General features: G+C 39.4%; 1 protein-coding gene across 1 annotated transcript; it reads left to right on the top strand.

The window, feature by feature from the left end:
* The first annotated feature begins 1068 nt into the window (after positions 1 to 1068).
* Positions 1069 to 18697, top strand: ehd3 (EH-domain containing 3). Its single transcript, XM_028605033.1, has 8 exons — positions 1069 to 2464; positions 5638 to 5814; positions 6404 to 6501; positions 14767 to 14908; positions 15070 to 15169; positions 15692 to 15862; positions 17046 to 17210; positions 17312 to 18697. The coding sequence occupies exons 1-8, from the start codon at positions 2238 to 2240 to the stop codon at positions 17837 to 17839; spliced, it is 1608 nt and encodes a 535-aa protein (XP_028460834.1). The 5' UTR covers positions 1069 to 2237; the 3' UTR covers positions 17840 to 18697.
* Positions 18698 to 20275: the final 1578 nt, after the last annotated feature.

Genomic DNA, 20275 nt, shown 5'->3' with positions numbered 1-20275 from the left:
GAATAGAGACATCTGCTGGTCAAACTGTAAACAGCATTAAATGTTGTGGAAAAGCAAGAGCAAGGCCTCTTGCAACAAACATACTATAAAAAAAAATCGAGGAAGGCACTAGGATTAGGCAATGGTTATGGTTAGGGTTAAGGTTAGGGTTAGGTGCCTTGAAGTCAACGGTTGCAGAGCTGCCTGGAAGGAGACGTTGGGGGCTTAAAACACCATCAAGCATTGAAAATCTTAATTCAGTAAAAGGCTACAAATATCATTATACTCAAAGTATTAAAAGTAAGTACTTGTTAGCAGGTTCAAGTGAAGCTACATTTAAAAGAACCTGGTAACTATAGCTGTCAAATAGAGTAGAGTAAAAAAAAAAAGAAACAAATACAATATTTGCCTCTGAAATGTAGTGAAACCCACAAAATGTTAATATTCAACAAACGTTTAATGTGTAAAGTACTTTCCATCACTGACCAGAAGTGGTGGAAAAGTACTCAGATCTTTTACAAGTAACAATACAACAGTGTGGAGAGCCATATTACAGCCATGCATTCAAATATTTTAAGTAAAAGCACAAAACTATTAGAAGTAAAGTAGCCTACTAAAGTACTCAAAGAATCAACATACTCATTTTGCAAAATGTTCCATTTCAGAATAATATATTATATTTTTATATATTATAATTATTGATGCATATATGTGTAACCCTAACTTTAATGTTCCAGCTGGTAAAAGTGGGGCTAATTTTGACACATGTATAGGCTGTCGTGTTGCTTAATCTGTTACATTCACATTTCATTTGTTTAAGTGCAATGGAGTAGGCCTATAAGGTGTACAAGGTAGGTAGCAATTAACCTCCAAATTATACTGAAGTATAGTAGCTATTGGCAATCTATCTAATTAATTGATAGATATTTTTGTTATAGATATTTTTAATGTACGCTCCTGACCTGTCTGTGGGCAGCAATATTTGGATAACATTTTTTGTAGTTTTGGGATAAGTGGTCAACAGAAAAGTAAAGGACACTGACTTGTAGTAGACAATAAACAAAATATGAACCTTAAGGTGGCGCGCTATCGTTCAACGGCAGCTCCCCCATCTCACCTCATCCATCATGGCGTCGTCCTGCCCAGCTTCAGCTCCCGCATCACTGGGCGGGCGGGACTGCAGTTTGTTAGACTGCCCACCGTTGGGCACTTCCGCCGGGCTCGGGTTTCCTTCGACTCGGCATTTAAATTGAGCTGCAGGACATCAGCTGCTGCTACATTCAGCGCAGTGCTATGACAGAAAATAACCCGTAGCACTAGCAAAACAGGCTCCTTTTATTTTAGAACACAAAAACGACAGAAATATTACTGTTGGTCCTGGGTTGTTTTGTGGGCAGAAGAGCGGTTGAACAATAACGCTGCTTGAGCCCTGACAGCAGCTCGGTGCATCATTTTTGGGATTCCTCTGCTAGCTGTTGGACAACATTGAATAGCGGTAACGTGATTTTGTGCATGAGCGGAATGATTTAACTGACTAGCATAGATTGGTAAACAAAACCAAACTTATTGAATGCAGTGTTTTTTGGCCCAGGAGCACGAGTGGCCTGGCCTGGGACGACCGATGGACTAACGTTGAATGATGAGAGTGCATTTAAAGGGTCAGGTTTAAATTCTGATTACAATATACAACAGTTTGGATTTCTATTGTAGACATTAACGGAGACAAACCTCTTAAATTTGCCTCCAGCTGGGGTGGATCTAACATCCCTCAGTATCATCAATAACAACAGTCTTCACCTATTCTAGTGAAGCACGACAGACTGACTGACTTTAACTGTTATTTCATCTATTTTTTTTAGACTAATGTGTGATCTTTAGATTTTCCAAAACAAACTTTTTAAAGAGATTAAATCTTTTTTGCAACAACAGTATATATTTATTTTTAGGGTGTTGTAGGCTACTATAATTTTTCTTAGGATTCAAAGGGGGGTCTTAAGTTATTTGTTTTTTTTAAATAAATTAGATCTTTACTTGATCTTCTTCTTGTCTTAAATGTGAGGAAATCTGTCTTTCAGCTTGACCTTAATAGTATCAGACCGATACCTCAAGGACAAAACTAATTTGTAGACCTTTCAGGATAGACAATTGACAAAAGTCAGTCAACAACAAAATAAGCTGACACAAGTGACAAACAGCATCTTTGACCAGTTACACTTATCAAAGGCTTTAATAGCTTTAACTATAAGCAACCAGCAATCATGTTCAGCTGGCTTGGAAGCGATGACAGGAGGAAGAAGGATCCTGAGGTCTTTCAGACCGTCAGTGAGGGACTGAAGAAGCTCTACAAAACCAAACTCCTGCCGCTGGAGGAGTGCTACAAGTTTCATGAGTTTCACTCTCCGGCTCTGGAGGATGCAGACTTTGACAACAAGCCCATGGTCTTACTGGTGGGACAGTACTCCACAGGCAAGACGAGCTTCATACGGTGAGAAAAACAGAACACACACTCGTACACAAAGGGGAATCGCACACGAACACATGAGGCCACCAGAAAGATAGAAAAGGAGAGGTTGACACACCCAAACTGACTTGTCCCTCTCTCAGCTTCAGCAGTCAAGCTGTTTGTCATTAAGAGTGAGGAAGAAGAGTTCATGCAATAGAAAACAATAAAAAAAGTACAATAACAAAAAATCAGCCACTCAAAAACACACACAGACTAGCTGCTAAGAGTCACACCTTTGCACGCTTTTTTGAATCCATAAAATGTTTATATGACAGCCAACATAACACACAGGCATGACAACTTACATATGGAGGCAGCCCGTGCCCTGCACTGCAGCCCTCCATGACAAGGTGTGTGCATATATCCATGTTTTGTGTGTCTACGTTAACGTCCTACACATCAGCTAACACATCTCGTTGTTTTAGTTAAGAATTAAGCAAAAGCAGAGTTTGCTTGCTTACAACTAACATAAGTATTCTTTCTTACCAGGACAGACATCCTGTCAGATCAGTCATATTTTCATCAATAATAGTTTTCAGTCATTTTGGACAAGGGTGCCAAATACATGCCTATGTTTACTTAAATTTAGATATAGGATAAACTTCTTTAGTTTAAAAATTATGTTCTGTATTTAGAGTTGTGTGAGAGCTGACCTGCAGTATCTCTGGGTATGTGTGACAGCGGGAGATATTAACAGCTGGGTGTTGGGCCTCTTTTGAACTGCAGGACTGCGACTAATGACTTGCCCCTCTGACACACACACACACACACACACACACACACACACACACACACACACACACACGCACACACACACACACGCACTTGCAGTGCATAGTGGGTAATTAGTGGGGAGCCTTTGAAAGCCAGAAAGAGGATGCTGTTAGTGACTTCCTGCTATAAGACAGGGCAGTACAGACATCCCTGCTCTCTCTTCTTCCTCTTCTGTCTCTCACTAATTATCTCTCTCTCTCTCTCTCTCTCTCTCTCTCTCTCTCTCTCTCTCTCTCTCTCTCTCTGTGTTACTCTTTTACCAATGTCAACACCCACCACTCAGCAGTCTAACCCAACAACCCCGACATTGTAACAGTAAGATGCAGAATGTACAAAATGCTGAGTAACCCTTAGTCAGCATCTCTTTCATTTCATATCAGAGGGTCTCAGACTTCAGATGTGGGAGCCGTGCAGGTCTTTGAAACGTCACAAGGAAAAGTTGCAATAATGATTTTTATGAAATCATATTTTGCTTGATGTGAAATAGAAAAGTCATAACATGTGAATAAGTGTGGCACCTAAAAGGTAAGGGTAATCTAGTCCCTCTTCTTTGGCGGTTATTCAGAGGTCCATAATCTGAACCTGTCTGAAATGTATTGATTTTCCACTTTTGTCCCAAACTTTTCTTTCGGAGTCTTTTTAAAGAGCAAATCATTCCAAGCAAACCTCATGAACTGTAACTTTTGAGGTTGTGGGTTGGTGATGCCTGTGAACTTTCAAACTTTTATCTCTCTGACAACAGGCTGTAGAGAATGTGAGAGATGAGATGGTATGTGAGCTGACATGGGGATTGCACACACACACACACACACACACACAGTATGTATGATATGGAATTTACAATCTGCTAGATGAACATGGTTGTGCACATGCATTGCACAACCTCCCCACAGACTAAATACACAGACCTGAGTGCAGGGATAGCTCTACCAGGCACTGCTGACTTGCTTGACAAGGTGTGTGTGTGTTTGTAGAGAAGATGTATAAGTGAACCATCCTTACATCTGGTAGCAGTTAAAAACGCATACACATCCAACACTCACACTTAAAATTGATGGTCCTTTTTTAGCTGTAAATCTTTGCCTTAATCTCTTTTGTATGGCCTGCGTTTACATTGTTGGGATTGTGAAACTCAACAGAAACACACTTATCTTCATTTGTGATGTTTGATGTCACTGAATTAACAGATGAGGACCTTTCACACCTCCAAAACATATGAGATGTAAGTCAGCTGTGTTGCCATAGCAACAGTTACAGATAAGGTCAAAAGTTTGCATCAGTTGTAGTATGATACCCATTTGCAGCAATAAACATTTACAAATTTGAGTTTTTGGGGGAAGTTATTATACCGTAGGTCTCCTGAAAAAAACATACATGCATAAACTCTTATGTTTAGTTGTCTGTCCCTTTAACCTTTTTCACCTCATTCAACTGTTTTTAATCATCAGTAAGCAAAACAAGCACCTGGCAAGCTGGTCTATTTCTTCTTCTCACCACTGGTAGAGCTCAACCAAATTCTTGTTCAGACTTGTCTTCTTAGACATGTGTTTTAGGTAATTGTCCTTTTAGGAACACTTGAGTGAGTCCAAGATTTACGGCTGTGGCTGATGGCTACACTTTCTTCTTTATTATTCTGTCCATTCTCATCAGTTTGCAGCATGTCAGTCCCAGAGCAGGATGCTGTAATCTCTACTACTGACAGTAGTAACCATGCTATTGGGGTTAAATACCTCACTGTCTCTCCTGCAAACAGATTTTTGGTTATTTAACTCGCTATTAGGCCACATACCTCCTATCTCTGTTTCAACTATCCACACAACAGCACACTTAAATCAAATTTCATGCTGCTGAGTTTGGAGCTTCTTTTGTGCTCAGCAGCCATCCAGCCCATGATGATGTAAAATTCCCCTAATCTTTGTTCCAGCAGCTTCTAATTCAAGGCAGACCTGTTTTATGGTGAATTTTTATTTATTTTTTTTACCTCCCAGACCAAAAGGCCTTGAAACACTTTCAAATTGGAGCCTGCAGATGTAACGCACATCTGTCCTGCTGGCTACAGTAGGGATCCAGCAAACTCATAGAAATTATCATATAACTGATATTAGGCCAACTACAAGCAGTTGTGGAAGTGGAGAATTGCCCATATTTGACTCGTTAACCCATGATTGAAGAACTTGTATCATGAATGCTTAATACATTTTCCTCCCAGTCAAATATTTGTATGAAATGTTTGTAATACTAGTCATATTAATCTGTTGTGGTGTTGCCTTACAGTATGCTAGCTACACAATGCCCTGTGCACTATTGTTATTATCAAAAGCATCTCATCTCTTGCCTTGTTTTGTGTAACGCTATGTCATACTATCCCACCTACTGTACAGCTACCTGTTGGAGCAGGATTTTCCCGGAATGCGGATTGGCCCCGAACCCACCACGGATTCCTTCATCGCGGTGATGCACGGCGACACAGAAGGAGTCATCCCTGGCAACGCTTTAGTGGTTGACCCCAAGAAGCCCTTCAGAAAGCTGAACGCATTTGGAAACGCATTCCTCAACAGGTTAACACACCTGCCCACTTTCACAAAGCGATAGATGACATGCACATTGATGGCAGATGCTATCAGATATCTTTTGGGGGGGTGGTGTACTAGAAACACAAAGTGGTGGAGTATTATGGATGTAGGGGGAAAAGAGTGGAGAAGAAAGGGAGAGTACTAGTGAGAATCCACACCACAGCTCTACATTCCTGTGTGATTGAATTTCCCTCTGCTCACTGGTCAGGCTTTTCTCTTTAATGGCTGCCTGTGTATGTGAGAGAGAAACAGAGAAAGAGAAAGCCAGTCATCTTTGCAGAGTCATCCTTCTGGAAAAGGAAAAGTGCCAAAAAAGTATTTACTCTTGCGATAGTGTCCTCGCTGTGAGGGCCAACCACATCTGAAAGGAGACAGAAGAAACGCTGGCTGTCAGTGTGGATTAGGGGGGTTCACAGCGAGGACGACCACTAACCTGTTAGTATTTATACAGCTGGAGATGGATGAGAGAGGGAGGTAGAGCTCTGGTGTTGGATGATGTTTGTTATTAAAACGTTTTACACTTCTGTCCGGTTTCTTTTAACTCTCATTGCCTTTTTGTGTGTGTGTGTATTAGATTTGTGTGTGCCCAACTGCCTAACCCAGTGCTGGAAAGCATCAGTGTGATTGACACACCAGGAATTCTGTCAGGAGAGAAACAGAGGATCAGTCGAGGTAGGATTTAAGGTTTATCTTTCACTGTTAATGTGTTAATGTTTGTGTGTGTGTGTGTGTGTCTCAATGTTTATTCACTGGACCCATTCAGCTTCAGCCCCCTACTGAACTACAATGTCAGCATTTCGTGTGTGTGTGTGTGTGTGTGTGTGTGTGTGTGTGTGTGTGTGTGTGTGTGTGTGTGTGTGTGTGTGTGTGTGTGTGTGTGTGTGTGTGTGTGTGTGTGTGTGTGTGTGTGTGTGTGTGTGTGTGTGTGTGTGTGTGTGTGTGTGTGTGTGTGTGTGTGTGTGTGTGTGTGTGTGTGTGTGTGTGTGTGTGTGTGTGTGTGTGTGTGTGTGTGTGTTTAGCCATCAGGAGGATTATGCTTCATTCATTTCAAAGAACAGGAAGCTGCGACAAATAGAAGAGCTTTGAATGTGCTCGCTCTCTCTCTCACGCATATGCATGCACACAGTTCAGATGTACTATTTTTAACACTGTACAGTTCAGTACAGATTTCAAAACATGAAAAAACACAATGCTCATTTGCTTGTCTGTGCAACAAACCGAGCTGGACATTTTAAGAGGAAACACACACACACACAGTTGCAAGTAGCCAAGGAGGACACGGAGGATTAAAAAAACATGGACTCTTATCCATCATGTGTAATTATCTTAACTCAAGCTTCTGCGTGGGAAAGTCACCGGACAACACAATCTTCTGAACATAGTCATACTGAGAAATACAGAGAGAGTTGTGTGGAGCTGGTAGTCTTAATTAGCTTTGTAGCAACTCATTTAGCAATGGCTTGAATGTAACTTATTAATATCAAAAGGTTAAGCACTAAAGCTTTAATCATGTTAACTAAACTGAGGTAACCAAAAAACTCTACCTATGGTCCAATTGGAAAGACAAACGGACGCTTTATTAATTTTATAAAATCTTTGCAAGAAAATACCAGAGTAATGTCTCTGACTGTGATTCAGGTTTGCATTTGTTGCACTACAAGAGGGAAATACACGTTTCTATATTCTTAGCTGGTGTCTTCATATAAATGAAGATGGCAAAATATAAGAAGCTGCAAGCTAAGGACCATTTCAAATGTAAAAGAGTGTCAAATCTAATTTGATGATACATTTTGTTTTTTTTATGCATCCCATCTATTTACCCCAAAACCCATTCATCTCACTGGTGCTTGTCTCTTGACACCCAGGTCAGCTAATAGGAATTTTATAAAACTTAGAACTTAAAACTTTTTATATATAAATATAAAGTAAAAGACTTGATGAAAGATCAAAAGATGAAATAATCACATAAAGCTATATTATTCTTAATCAAACTTCTTATCTACATTTTGAAATGAGTGAACCAGCAGTGGACAGATCCCAGTCGTGGTGTTGAAATAAATGCAGAGACTACAGGGTGAAGAAGAGTTTAGGTTTAAAAGGCTTACAAGAATTCCTCCCAACTTTCTTACAGTTTGATATGTGTCTGGCATGGCTGGCATTCCCAAAGCTTAATGCTGGTATTGCCATACCAACTGCTAACATGAACAAAAGAGCTGGGATAATAAAATACTGCTATAATTTACTCTTTCCAACATTCACCCTCTCCTTTCTCCCTCTGCTCTTCTGTCTGTTTCTCCCTTTGTTTGTACTCTAATGTTGCACTGTTTGGAGGTTTCTTATGCCAAGTGGGGCTCATATTGATTGGGTCTCTCCTACCAACTCGACTGGCTGTTTCCACACTACATTAATCATTGAATGCAGTATCACCAAGAAAGTAGGTTTTGTATGTTGAATGATTTAACAACACAAACTAAACATAAGGGTGCTGGCATTCATGCTTGATTCTACTGCTGAACACTAAATATGTTGTGTTGTAATGATGCTTTTATCAAAACACAATACTGTAACAGTGTGTAGAATTTGTGTAGAATTTACCTGCACTCAAAACAGATTTTACTGTCATATAAGTTTGGTTGTAAATGCCATGATAGGCATCACTATTCCCATTTTACTATAATGATGTAATGATACGTTTTTTCATACACTTTTATTTTTTTTAATTCCTGTCCCCACTCGAGGCAGTATTTCCTCTGTTGTTCCAAAAACATTGTGCATGGACAGTATCATGAAATTCAGTGTTGACATGATGAAATATATAAACATATTCATGAAACTCCAAATGCTAAATAAGAACACAAAACATTTTCTGGTTATTGAGTTCAGCACATGACTTCATAGCAGGGTTGGGTCTGGATTAATGTTTGTCAGAGAATGTTTCTCTCTGCAGCTTTTCTGTTGAGAAACAACAGAGCGTGAACTCTCTGTCAGCAGCAACAGAATTTCAGATTGTGTAGACGTTCTGAAGTAGTTTAATTGAAACAGACCCACATCCACTCTGTTCTACTTTTTATTTGTTCGGTCAAAGTGTCTCGATGAACGTGTTGTTAAACCAAATAAACAGCAGTGAGGTGTCACCCTGTCAATGTCTGTTGGATATATAAAAATACAGGTTAAACTTAAATTCTACTGTGTGCGAGTGTGTGCGAGTGTGTGCGCGTGTGTGCGCGTGTGTGCGCGTGTGTGCGCGTGTGTGTGTGTGTGTTTTGTCTTTTTTGTGTGTTCATTTTCTTTTCATCCAATTCATCCACTTGTTTATTGCATGTTGTGTATATACTATGGGCGTTTCTCAATACCAAGAATGCAAACTACGGACTTGTGTTCTTGGGGAGAACGTTCTTGCTGGTTGTTCTTGGAAGAATTAACTCGCAAGTTCACAAGCACAGAAAACGCTGTTAACAGTTTGAGACGATGCGTTCTTCCTGTTATTGCTCAACACCCCCCAGCACAGAGGCTACCTGCAAGGCTCCAAAATAACACCTAGAAATAAAAACCACAACAATATAACCACTTTGTATTAAAACAATCTCCGGACAAGAAAACCTCATAATGCTACAACTATTGCAATAATATTGAAAAATAAAACTAATTGAGCTTTAATTTTATTGTTTATGGTTTAGCTTAAACACCCCTTACTTATTCAAAAGAGTGGAACGCAATCCCTACTATTATTAGCATATAAGGCCGAGCAAGCGGCCCCGGCAGGCGCAAGCTGGCGGCCGCGTCATTTTATGGAGCTCCGAAAACTTTGGAGCAAATTGTCAACTAGGCAAAGATTTTCGCAAGACTGCCTATATTCGAAATATAAACCGTTCATTTCTTGCCTAAAATGTTCTCCGAAGTGAATTTAGTGATGAATAAGATGGCGAAAATTGTTAAAATTGTCCCGTTTTTGGGATGTCTATGTACTGGAAATCCAACCATCATTGAATGGCGAAATGAATGTTGGGATACAGGTGCTGCGAAGTTCATACAAGTTACCAACAGGTTACCAACAAGGGGGTAAGCTTCGCTTCAGAACGCGAACCTCCGATGGCGCCATTTTGTTGCTACAAAGGTATCACCTCTTGTTAGCATTCCACTGACCGCCATTTTTTTTTTTACGTCACTTTGACAGGGAATAACTTTACATCTGAAGCGTTTAAAGACTCTATTTGTCCATTGTTTAATTCTAAAGAAACACGACAATGTATAAAAGGCTCCATTACCTTGTACCTCACGTTATGGCTCCGTAGCAGACGTTTTTGTAAAAATACGCTAACGATTGTGTCATAACCAAGTGACTTACTGTCGCACAGTAGAGGAATTACCGTATAATACAGGAGAAGCTCGCAGGCAGTTTCGACTTACATTAGCTGTTTAGGTTTAATTACGAATGTTAACTAGCATGTTAGTTAGCAATAATTAGCCTGTGCTTATGTTATCACTCTCCGTCTCTGTAAGATTGGAAATTATTGAGATTTCTCTTGGCACAGCTACCAGAAGACTTACAACTTTCAGACACGTTGCTCACGTCACATTTACGCTGTCTCTGTCAGTTGGAGGCTGCGCAGTAGAGGAAGAGATCACCGGAAAAGTGCTTCTAATAGCCTTCACTGGTCTCCGTCCAGAGCAACGGGGTCTATTGGTCCATTATATATATGTCATATATGGTTACCAACCGATGTATCCTCGGTAAATGGGCGTGTCAAGAATACATCCGGGAATTTTTACTGTTCTTGGCGAAATGTGAACTTGTGTATTGGGACAGTACTTTAGCAACACGAGATGACGTTTCACAGGGACACAAGAACACAAGTCAATAGAAGAACACATATTGGGAAACGCCCTTTGTCTTCATGTTTCATTTGTATGTTGTGTCTCATTCTTCTTTATGCTATTATTCTTTTACCCTGTTGCATTGTTTAAACAATGTCTGTATTTATTTGTGTGTGTGCGTCCAGATGAGGAGGCAGGCTATAGCTGCCTACATAGATGCCATTATGGAGGTATTGTTGATATTAAAGCTGGGCATCAACCGGCTGCAAAAATGCTAATTAAAGCGATACTTTGAAGAATTTATGGACTGTTAACTGTTCTTCGGCCGACTCTTTTCACATGGTTTGGGGAGAAAAAAATGTTTGTCCTTGGATATTTTAGTCAGATATGTCATATGGACACATTTAGTCCGTGTGTCTCCTTCCTTCAGGTTTTTCCAGAGCAAGATATTTCAACAATAACTTTCCAGATGCAGTGATCCTCTGACCTTTCTTCTTTTGCCACCATCTGATGAATTCCCCCTTGACCAACACTTTTGTCCATGACATATCTCAAGAACTAATGGATCTGTTTTAGTGACTTTTTTTCTCCAGAGGATTTTATTTTTATTTATTTACCTATCTATCTCGAACAATCAACAGTATGTTTTAAAAAGGAGGAATCCTAAAGTTTTTGGCCCTGAGCATTCTACCAACATCAAACCAAAATTTCCACTTACAAAAATAATAATTTGGTGGAAATATTGAAACACATTTTCTTAGTCCTCTCAATTTAATAAAATTGATGACCAAGAGCATTACTCTAGTGTCATCCTCAGGCCCAAATATTAGCTGTGTACATAAGTTATACAAACAGAAAGATGAATTGTGGGTATTCATGAGCCATAGTGCAGCTTTAGACTTCTGTCTTGTTCTTCCCAGCGTCATGTGAAAAGTGCTTCATTTGAAGAATTCTCCACTAAAATTCAAAATATCAATGGACCTCATTCACCAACCGTTCTTACGAAGAAATGTGTTCTTAAACCCTTCTTACGAACTTTTTACGAAGATTCTGGCATTCACTAATGTTTTCTTAACTTGGATTTGTTCTTCGCTAAGAACAAAATCTACGAACACTGAAAAGCACTCTTACGCACATTTGAGTGATGACAATTTGCTCGAAATGATTGGTTACTGCATTTTATGTAATTCTACAGTCGTTTATGATAGTATTGTACTGTAATGTATTTCTGATCATTTGTTGAAAAAGAAATCCTATTATGCAAAAAAAACACTAACACTGCAATTTACATCAGCAATTAAACCTATTAAATCCTGCGTTATTTGGTGATTGATCGCTATTTATAGGGCCAAAATGCAGTGGTAGAATGTAACAAAGTACAAATTTGTCCTAACTGTACTTAAGTACATTTTTCACATATCTGTACTTTACTTAAGTAGACTCAATAGTGCATAGCCTAATTCTGACTTTTACTTTGTTACATTTTGCAGCAATTATCTAGACTTTCTACTCCACTACATTTCTACAATGTTCCGTTACATTTTCTGATCAGTTTCCCCCCTCTGCCAAAACGTCTTCCTGACTGTCACACGTTTGTCTCACCAGTAAAGTTTGGTTGCCGTAGATACTGTATACAGTACAGGCCAAAAGTTTGGACACACCTTCTCATTCAAAGTGTTTCTTTATTTTCATGATTATTTACATTGTAGATTCTCACTGAAGGCATCAAAACTATGAATGAACACATGGAATTATGTACTTAACAAAAAAGTGCAAAATAACTGAAAACATGTCTTATATTTTAGATTCTTCTAAGTAGCCACCCTTTGCTTTTTTTGATAACTCTGCAAACCCTTGGTGTTCTCTCAATGAGCTTCATGAGGTAGTGACCTGAAATGGGTTTTCACTTCACAGGTGTGCTTTGTTATGGTTAATTAGTGGAAGTTTTTCCCTTATTAATAAAAAAGCAAAGGGTGGCTACTTTGAAGAATCTAAAATATAAGACATATTTTCAGTTATTTCACACTTTTTTGTTAAGTACATAATTCCATGTGTTCATTCATAGTTTTGATGCCTTCAGTGAGAATTTATAATGTAAATAGTCATGAAAATAAAAAGGAAACTCATTGAATGAGAAGGTGTGTCCAAACTTTTGGCCTGTACTGTATATGGGGCACCGCTGATCCAAGCCGGCTCTGGTGCTGCAGAGCCCGGGCGCAGCGCCGCTGACCCTCGGAAATACAGCCTCTGGTAAAAGTGAAAATGAAAACGTTTGTTTTTCTTATTCCCGTTTTTAAATCAAAGTTGCTACAGTATATCTATTTCTCTCCACAGCGTCGTTTACTCCTCCGCCAGGCTGCGTTCATATCTTATTTATTTGGCTGGACCTCTTCACATCTCCCCATTTGCGCTGCTTCATACACTTTATTTGCTTACTTGCATGGTTAAAGAAAATAAAACTGTCTTAAAATACATCCATGAATAAAACCAACTGCATTCTGATTCTAACAACATTTTTCTGTTTAATGCTGGTTAGGATAGGAACTTTTTTTAAAAGCCAGGCCTTGTTGGTGTTAGTGGACACCTTATACTTTTACTAAAGTAAATATGTCTCCGGTTATTTGTACTTTTATTTAAGTACTGAGATACAGTACTTCCTCCACCTTTTCTTAGGAACCTTCTTAAGAACATATTTAAGAGAAAACTTAGGAAGATATTGGTGAATGAGGCCCAATGTATCTAACTCTCTCTCATAACCCTCCACAGCTTTGCTCAAGCAGCAGTGTGTCCTCTGTCTCTTCAGACAGAACGATGCAGCTAAAACCAGTTTCCACGTTTGACATACTCATTGCTACAGCTGCTAAACTTTTATTCTCATCCCAGGGAGGAATTATTGACACTCAAAAACATTTGTTCTGAAAGATGACCGGTTTCTAGAACTGTTAGTAAAGGAGCCTTTGAGGCATCATGTCAGCGTTACCATTTAACATGAGAATAAATATACACATAGCCATTGTGGAAATCATTCACCTTGAGTGTAAACTATTCCTCTTCTGGGAGAAGCAGCAGTGCAGCCACAGTAGTAATAGCAGCAGTTAGCAGTTAAAGTGGGAATTTGATCACAGCTATGTCTGTGTTGTGAGGCTGCCTCCTTGTGAGGAAGGAAGGTGGATCAGCGCGAGTCAGATTTAGATTCAAAGCTGTAATATGTGCACCACTTGTAGATTTAGTTTGTAATTTGAAGGCAGAAAACATTTCACACCATAGCTCTTTAGAAAATCTATTTGAAATTCACTTAACATCCAGCTAGTTCTTCCTACTGCCAATTGACAGCAAATGCCTTCTGTCCCATAATCTCAGCTGTAACAGGTTCACCATTGGCTACATCTCTTATGTGTCCTTCAGTGTTCGTTTGAAATATTAGCTCACTAATCCTTCGTTCTGTCCTTTTGTTCTTTGTTCTCCTCTCATATACTGTGGAATTTCTCCAGGTACGAGTCGGTTTTGTCCTTCAGTAAAATAGAAAGTCAAACAAGGCAATGATGTACTCCTGTTGTCAGACTTAATCGTTGATTCCTTCATTCACTATTCATGCATTACGGAGGGATTCACTCGTCCAATTATGCTTTAATTACTAGCATGATTGCATTTTACACAAAACAATCAGAGCCAAATAAGACAATAAAATATTAGTTATTTTAAAGCCACTTAGTTGATCCTTGGCAGGACTGCCTCCATCTGTAAACAGACATTCTTTTCTCTCAGCATGTTGTAATATGGGCATCCTTCTAATTACCTCCTCTATGGCCTGAAGCCATTGTAATAGTTTCCACTTGGGAATATTGCAACATCACAGTTGATGTTCATGGCTCCGGTCCAGGTGACCATCAACATAAAAAGTCCCTGACCTGTATACCTCAAAAGTTCAAGTGCTTCTCTTAAATGCTATTTTGATACGAGTATGGGATGGGAGCAAAGAAACAGGAAGTCAAAAGGATACACAATTAATTACCTCTTCTTCTTACATTCTCTTTTTTTATCTAAACCCTCCTGTCCCTCATCTGCATTATTCATTTTAATTTCCTTTTATTTTACACCCCAACCTCCTCCTCATTCTCTCAGGCTATGACTTTGCGGCTGTCTTGGAGTGGTTTGCAGAGCGAGTGGACAGGATCATATTACTGTTTGACGCTCACAAACTGGACATCTCTGATGAGTTCTCAGATGTGATAAAAGCCCTGAAGAACCATGAAGACAAGATCAGGTACTGTAGGGTTGCTTGACTTACAGACGTCCAATTCTAGACAACGGATGCGTGAATAGTTGCTCTTTTTGTAAATTTATATCAAAATTACAGGATATTTATGAAATGTTCAATTCAGTCAACATCAACACTGATCTTTCTTGTGCGTTTTTCTTTGCCAGAGTTGTGCTGAACAAGGCTGACCAGATAGAGACCCAGCAGTTGATGAGAGTGTACGGTGCCCTGATGTGGTCACTGGGGAAAATAGTCAACACCCCTGAGGTATAGTAAACAGGAGGTGTTTGTGGCCAGACAATCTAAATTTGGGCAAGTGAAGTTGTGTGCATGCCCACAAAATCTTGATTGATGCTGAATAATAATACAAAATATGAATGGAAATGCAGTATGCTGTAGAGATGACCTGAACACTGGAATCAAGGCTCCCTCAGGCTTTGTTGGCAAAGTTTCAACACCATGGTTGTCCTAAGGCTTGTTGTGGATACAATGCACCTCTTTGTATGCCTTGATATCATCTTTATAAAACAATACATTTTAAAATTATTGAATTGCCTGCTAAAATTTTATTTTATTTTGGGAGAGAAGTTTTCTTGGATTTGGTGTCTAATTTTCATCTAAAGGCCCATTAAGCTTATGTGTATTATTGGTTGTTGACTAACAAACTGATCAATGTGGTTGCTTGCTTGTTGCCTTAAATAGTCAAAAATAAGATGCTATTAGCTAGATTATTCCTTTTTATCGTTTCTGTCTTGTTGTTGGTTTTCTGTCGGTCTCTCTCACTCACAGGTGATCCGCGTCTACATTGGGTCATTTTGGTCCCACCCTCTGTTGATTCCAGACAACAGGAAGCTGTTTGAAGCGGAGGAACAGGACTTATTTAAGGACATTCAGTCTTTACCGAGAAATGCAGCGCTTAGAAAACTCAACGATCTGATTAAGAGGGCAAGACTAGCCAAGGTAAGTGGAAAAAGTACCCACACACTCACTGATTCTGCTAATGGCACAGCTGTAGCTGACATTAGAGCAAGAGATAATTATTATTATTATTATTATTATTATTATTATTATTATATTAATTCTTTTAAGTGTGTATGTGTGTGTGTGTGTGTGTGTGTGTGTGTGTGTGTGTGTGTGTGTGTGTGTGCTCCCTATTTATCACTCATCACTCACTCGCTCTCCCTTCCCCTTCCAGCTGTTAACCTTGACAGAAAAAGCTTGTCGCTGTCACAGAACAAATATTACCAGATAAATTGGCTATTCTCCTCTGAGTGAATTGTTTCCTGCTTCCTCTCCGGACAGGAAGTCAGGTATAAGCGGCGACAGTTTGCTGCATGTTGTAGTTCGAGGAAAAGTAGAGGATGTATGTGTACACACACACACACAAACACACACACACACGCACACACACCACACACACACACACACACACACACACACACACACACACACACCTGACTGCAGTTTTCCTGTTTGACAGCTGATAGGGTGTGTGTTTTGTGATGAGCTTCAAGGACACAAGGTGGATTCAGGGAAATGTACACATATCACCACAGCACCATAATAAATATGGGGTTTCCCATTACTTTTGCTATGTTTAGTATGTGTTAAATATTAAAAACGAAGGTAATCTGAGAGATTTACTATTTGACTAATCTGGTTTAAAGCAGTGTTAAGTGTCCCCAGACTCCAGGGTAGCAACAGTCTGCTGCTCATGAGGTTACATGTGAGCCATTTATCAAAAGCTCTTATCCCAAAAATATCTAGCACATTCACAGAAAATGGCGCGTGCAGGGATGGGATGAAATGCGTCGGTACAAGCATAGCTAAATTGATATATAAAGACATCAAAGTAACAATGTAAACAGATGCATGTGCTTGTCTTGTTCTGTTGTATTTCTGACTGCTCTAAATGCATTTCCCTCCCCCCCCCCCTCCAGAGATCAATAAGTAACATTTTCAAAAGTTAAAAAACTCTGGGACTTATTAAGACTTGTACCACCGGTAACCACAGGTGCCACCAACACAACCACAACTGAAATCTTGAAGATTCTAACTTTAAATACTGGATCTTTAAAGAGGTCAACTTGCTGTCCCAGTAAATTTGCTGTTGAGTAAATGAGCTTTCCCTCTCACAATGCAGGTCCATGCCTACATTATCAGCGCACTGAAGAAAGACATGCCCTCTGTGTTTGGGAAGGAGAACAAGAAGAAAGAACTGATCGGCAGCCTGGGAGATATTTACAAACGCATAGAGAGAGAGCATCAGATATCACCTGGAGATTTTCCTAATCTGAAGAAGATGCAGGTAAATGGCAAAGACCAAAGGAATGTAGATTTCTAGATAAAAGTTTAGATAGATGACACCTACACTTGTGATGTGGTTGTTTTCTGTATTATCTGTTCCAGGACCAACTCCAAGCTCAGGATCTCAACAAATTCCAGCCTCTGAAACCCAAACTCCTGGAAGCAGTGGAGGACATGCTGGCCCACGACATCGCTGGCTTAATGGTCCTGGTCCGACAAGAAGAAAACCAGCGTCCCAACCCAGTCGTGAAGGGCGGTGCATTCGACGGCACTATGGACGGCCCGTTTGGTCACGGGTATGGCGAAGGCGCCGGCGAAGGCATAGACGAAGCAGACTGGGTCGTCGCACGTGACAAACCTGCTTACGATGAGATTTTCTACACATTGTCTCCCGTCAATGGGAAGGTGACCGGAGCCAACGCCAAGAGGGAGATGGTGAAGTCAAAACTGCCCAATACGGTGCTGGGAAAGATCTGGAAGCTGGCCGACATCGATAAGGATGGGATGCTTGATGATGAGGAGTTTGCGTTGGCCAATCACCTGATAAAAGTGAAACTGGAGGGACATGAACTGCCATCGGACCTGCCTGCACACCTGGTGCCTCCTTCCAAGAGGAAAATACCTGAGTAAATGTAAGATTACATCATCCTCTAACCCCAAAACCTATAACTAGATCCACCCCCTCCACCCAGAAGAAACTTATCAAAATTCAAACATTATTATTTTTTGAAAAGATTTGAACAAAATTAGACCCCATTTCCAACTCTGTTGGATTCCAACCTGCTCTGTTGCTGTCATCCCCACATCTGCAGTATTTCCTTAGCTTCAAGAGGCAAATATTACTACAAAATATTCAGTCAAATAAAGAATGATAATGAATGATAATTGACTTAGCATTTGGATTTAAATGCTACATTATTGCAGTGCTGAAATGGCTTTTACCAGGGTAGAAAAACAGGATCTTTTTGAGTCCTTTAAGTATGAGATATTGGGAGCTGTTAGGTAGAACTGGGGTTTGAGATGTTAGGACAGCTGATATGGTAATTAATGAAGACAAACTATTTAAAAGTCTAAAACAAGAAACACTGGAATACAACAACATGTAAAGTGATCTAAACTACTGGAAGAAAATGGGAGAGATGTGAAAATGTGAAGACTAAAAGAAAGAAGTTTTGTTGGAAGTATCATTCTGGGAGAGGGGAACAATGGGATATAAATAAAAATATTGTATTATTATCGGTAACGAATACAGTAAACTCATGTTTGACTACAATATTCCACACGGCCGCCATACAGTCCTTGTATTTCGAGGTCCTGCATTGTTTTCGTTCTCCTGGCACGGCTGAGTATTCTGGCTTTTGTTTCACGGCGACATATTAAAGAGCTACAAAGGTTTCCTGCCAAGTCGCTTGAAATCCACACAAACAAATTTGTAGAAGCGCGCGCACACACACACACACACACACACACACACACACACACACACACACACACACACACACACACACACACACACACACACACACACACACACACACACACACAAAATTAACACACAAAATTAACACATTCTGGTTATATTGTTTATAACCAGAGGAGAGAATAGAAAGTGTGGAGCACCAATTATTATAACAAGAAAATGGCCTACATCAATTTAAAAAAAAAATTGATATTTGTTTAAATGACATCGTTTAACTGTAGCACCTGGATTGACCTAATGCAATGATGGAGGACAATGTTTTTCTAATGGGAAACAATCATGGGAGAAACTAAGGATGGCAAGTGTTTAGTCTATTTTATGATTTTTACATAGTTCTAAATATCATTAACATGTTTGGGAATACTGTGACTATGCTATGGAACTATATAGTGGGTCTTGTTTGGACACACAAGTGTCACAGTCTCAGTATAAATGTATTGTGAGGACTTGTGTTGAGTGTTGAATGTGCAGACGTTTACTGTTCTGTGTGGCCTCATCCTGACTATGTATGCATATGACCACATGTATTGGTGGTATTATTTGTAACGTATATGTACGTATAAGTCTTAAGCATCTCACAGGCTACTGAGTCGGGAGTATTCCAGTGGGCTGTTCATTGAAAATGGATGAATCCGTTTTTGTTCACCTAGAAAGTGATCTAACCTAACAGTCCAGAGAGTGAACACACAGCTGTTTGCTTTTTTTTGTGATGATAACAAAACACTAATCAACACATTTTTCAAATGTTTTTGAATAAAAATGTGGCTTTCCATTCCATGTGTTTAAATTGTATACATGTAATAAATGTAATCAGATTTACTCTAGCGATATGCCAGTATGTATGTTGTGTATATATTTTAATTAGGACCATATTTGTGGTTAATGATGTGTCTTGATTATAAGATTAAACAATAAACTAACTAAATGTGGGTTCCCATATGATAAGAAATGGGTTTTATGAGTCAGACAGTATTCACCCCAGGTTAAGCTGAAATGACTGAAATATTTCCAGTTTATGGACATATTGTGCCCCTCCCTGTGTGTCTGTGGTGTTACTGTGAATCTACTGTACATATTAAGACTGTTTTCATTCCATAAACACAGATTGAGAAATCATCCACATCATGCATACAGCACATGCATCACTTGTTCACATTTCACAGATGAGCCAGGTCAGATCATAAAAAAAGTTGTTGAATGTGGATTCCTTTGGAAAACCTTGAAATTGAGTTATCTTCATACCCTGACAAATTGCAACACAAGATCCTGTGTTCTGGTAAATACACTAAGTGGAAACACTGGCGTTATGGCTTTTTTTCCTGTTCTAAGATAGTTATGCATTGCTAAATCTGTACTTCACTGCTTTTCTGTCGACATAAGCAACAGTCAAAGTGTAATAAACTTTAATTTACTCAATTTTTCTTGCTTCGATTTGATTGTGTTTGGAGCTATCAGAGTGGTATGTGTCTGTATTTTCAGAAGAAAAAATGTGTATATTAAGCTGACTTTCTTTTATCCTGGTTAGCTGTGAGATACATGCTAGAAGATGCAGTATGTTTGATTAAACTGTAAGAATAAGAACCATT

The sequence above is a fragment of the Perca flavescens genome, chromosome 18 (assembly GCF_004354835.1).
Source record: "Perca flavescens isolate YP-PL-M2 chromosome 18, PFLA_1.0, whole genome shotgun sequence".
NCBI classification, from domain to species: Eukaryota; Metazoa; Chordata; class Actinopteri; order Perciformes; family Percidae; genus Perca; species Perca flavescens.
The sequence above is the reverse complement of the archived record's forward strand: the minus strand, read 5'-3'. Positions and strand labels throughout refer to the sequence as shown.

What these genes read in the sequence shown, in the direction of transcription:
- ehd3 (XM_028605033.1), top strand. Translation starts at nt 2,238, where the DNA reads ATGTTCAGCTGGCTTGGAAGCGATGACAGGAGGAAGAAGGATCCTGAG. An exon ending in GAAACAGAGGATCAGTCGAG is followed by an intron (nt 6,502 to 14,766) that starts GTAGGATTTAAG and finishes TCATTCTCTCAG; the next exon opens with GCTATGACTTTGCGGCTGTC. An exon ending in CTAATCTGAAGAAGATGCAG is followed by an intron (nt 17,211 to 17,311) that starts GTAAATGGCAAA and finishes TATCTGTTCCAG; the next exon opens with GACCAACTCCAAGCTCAGGA.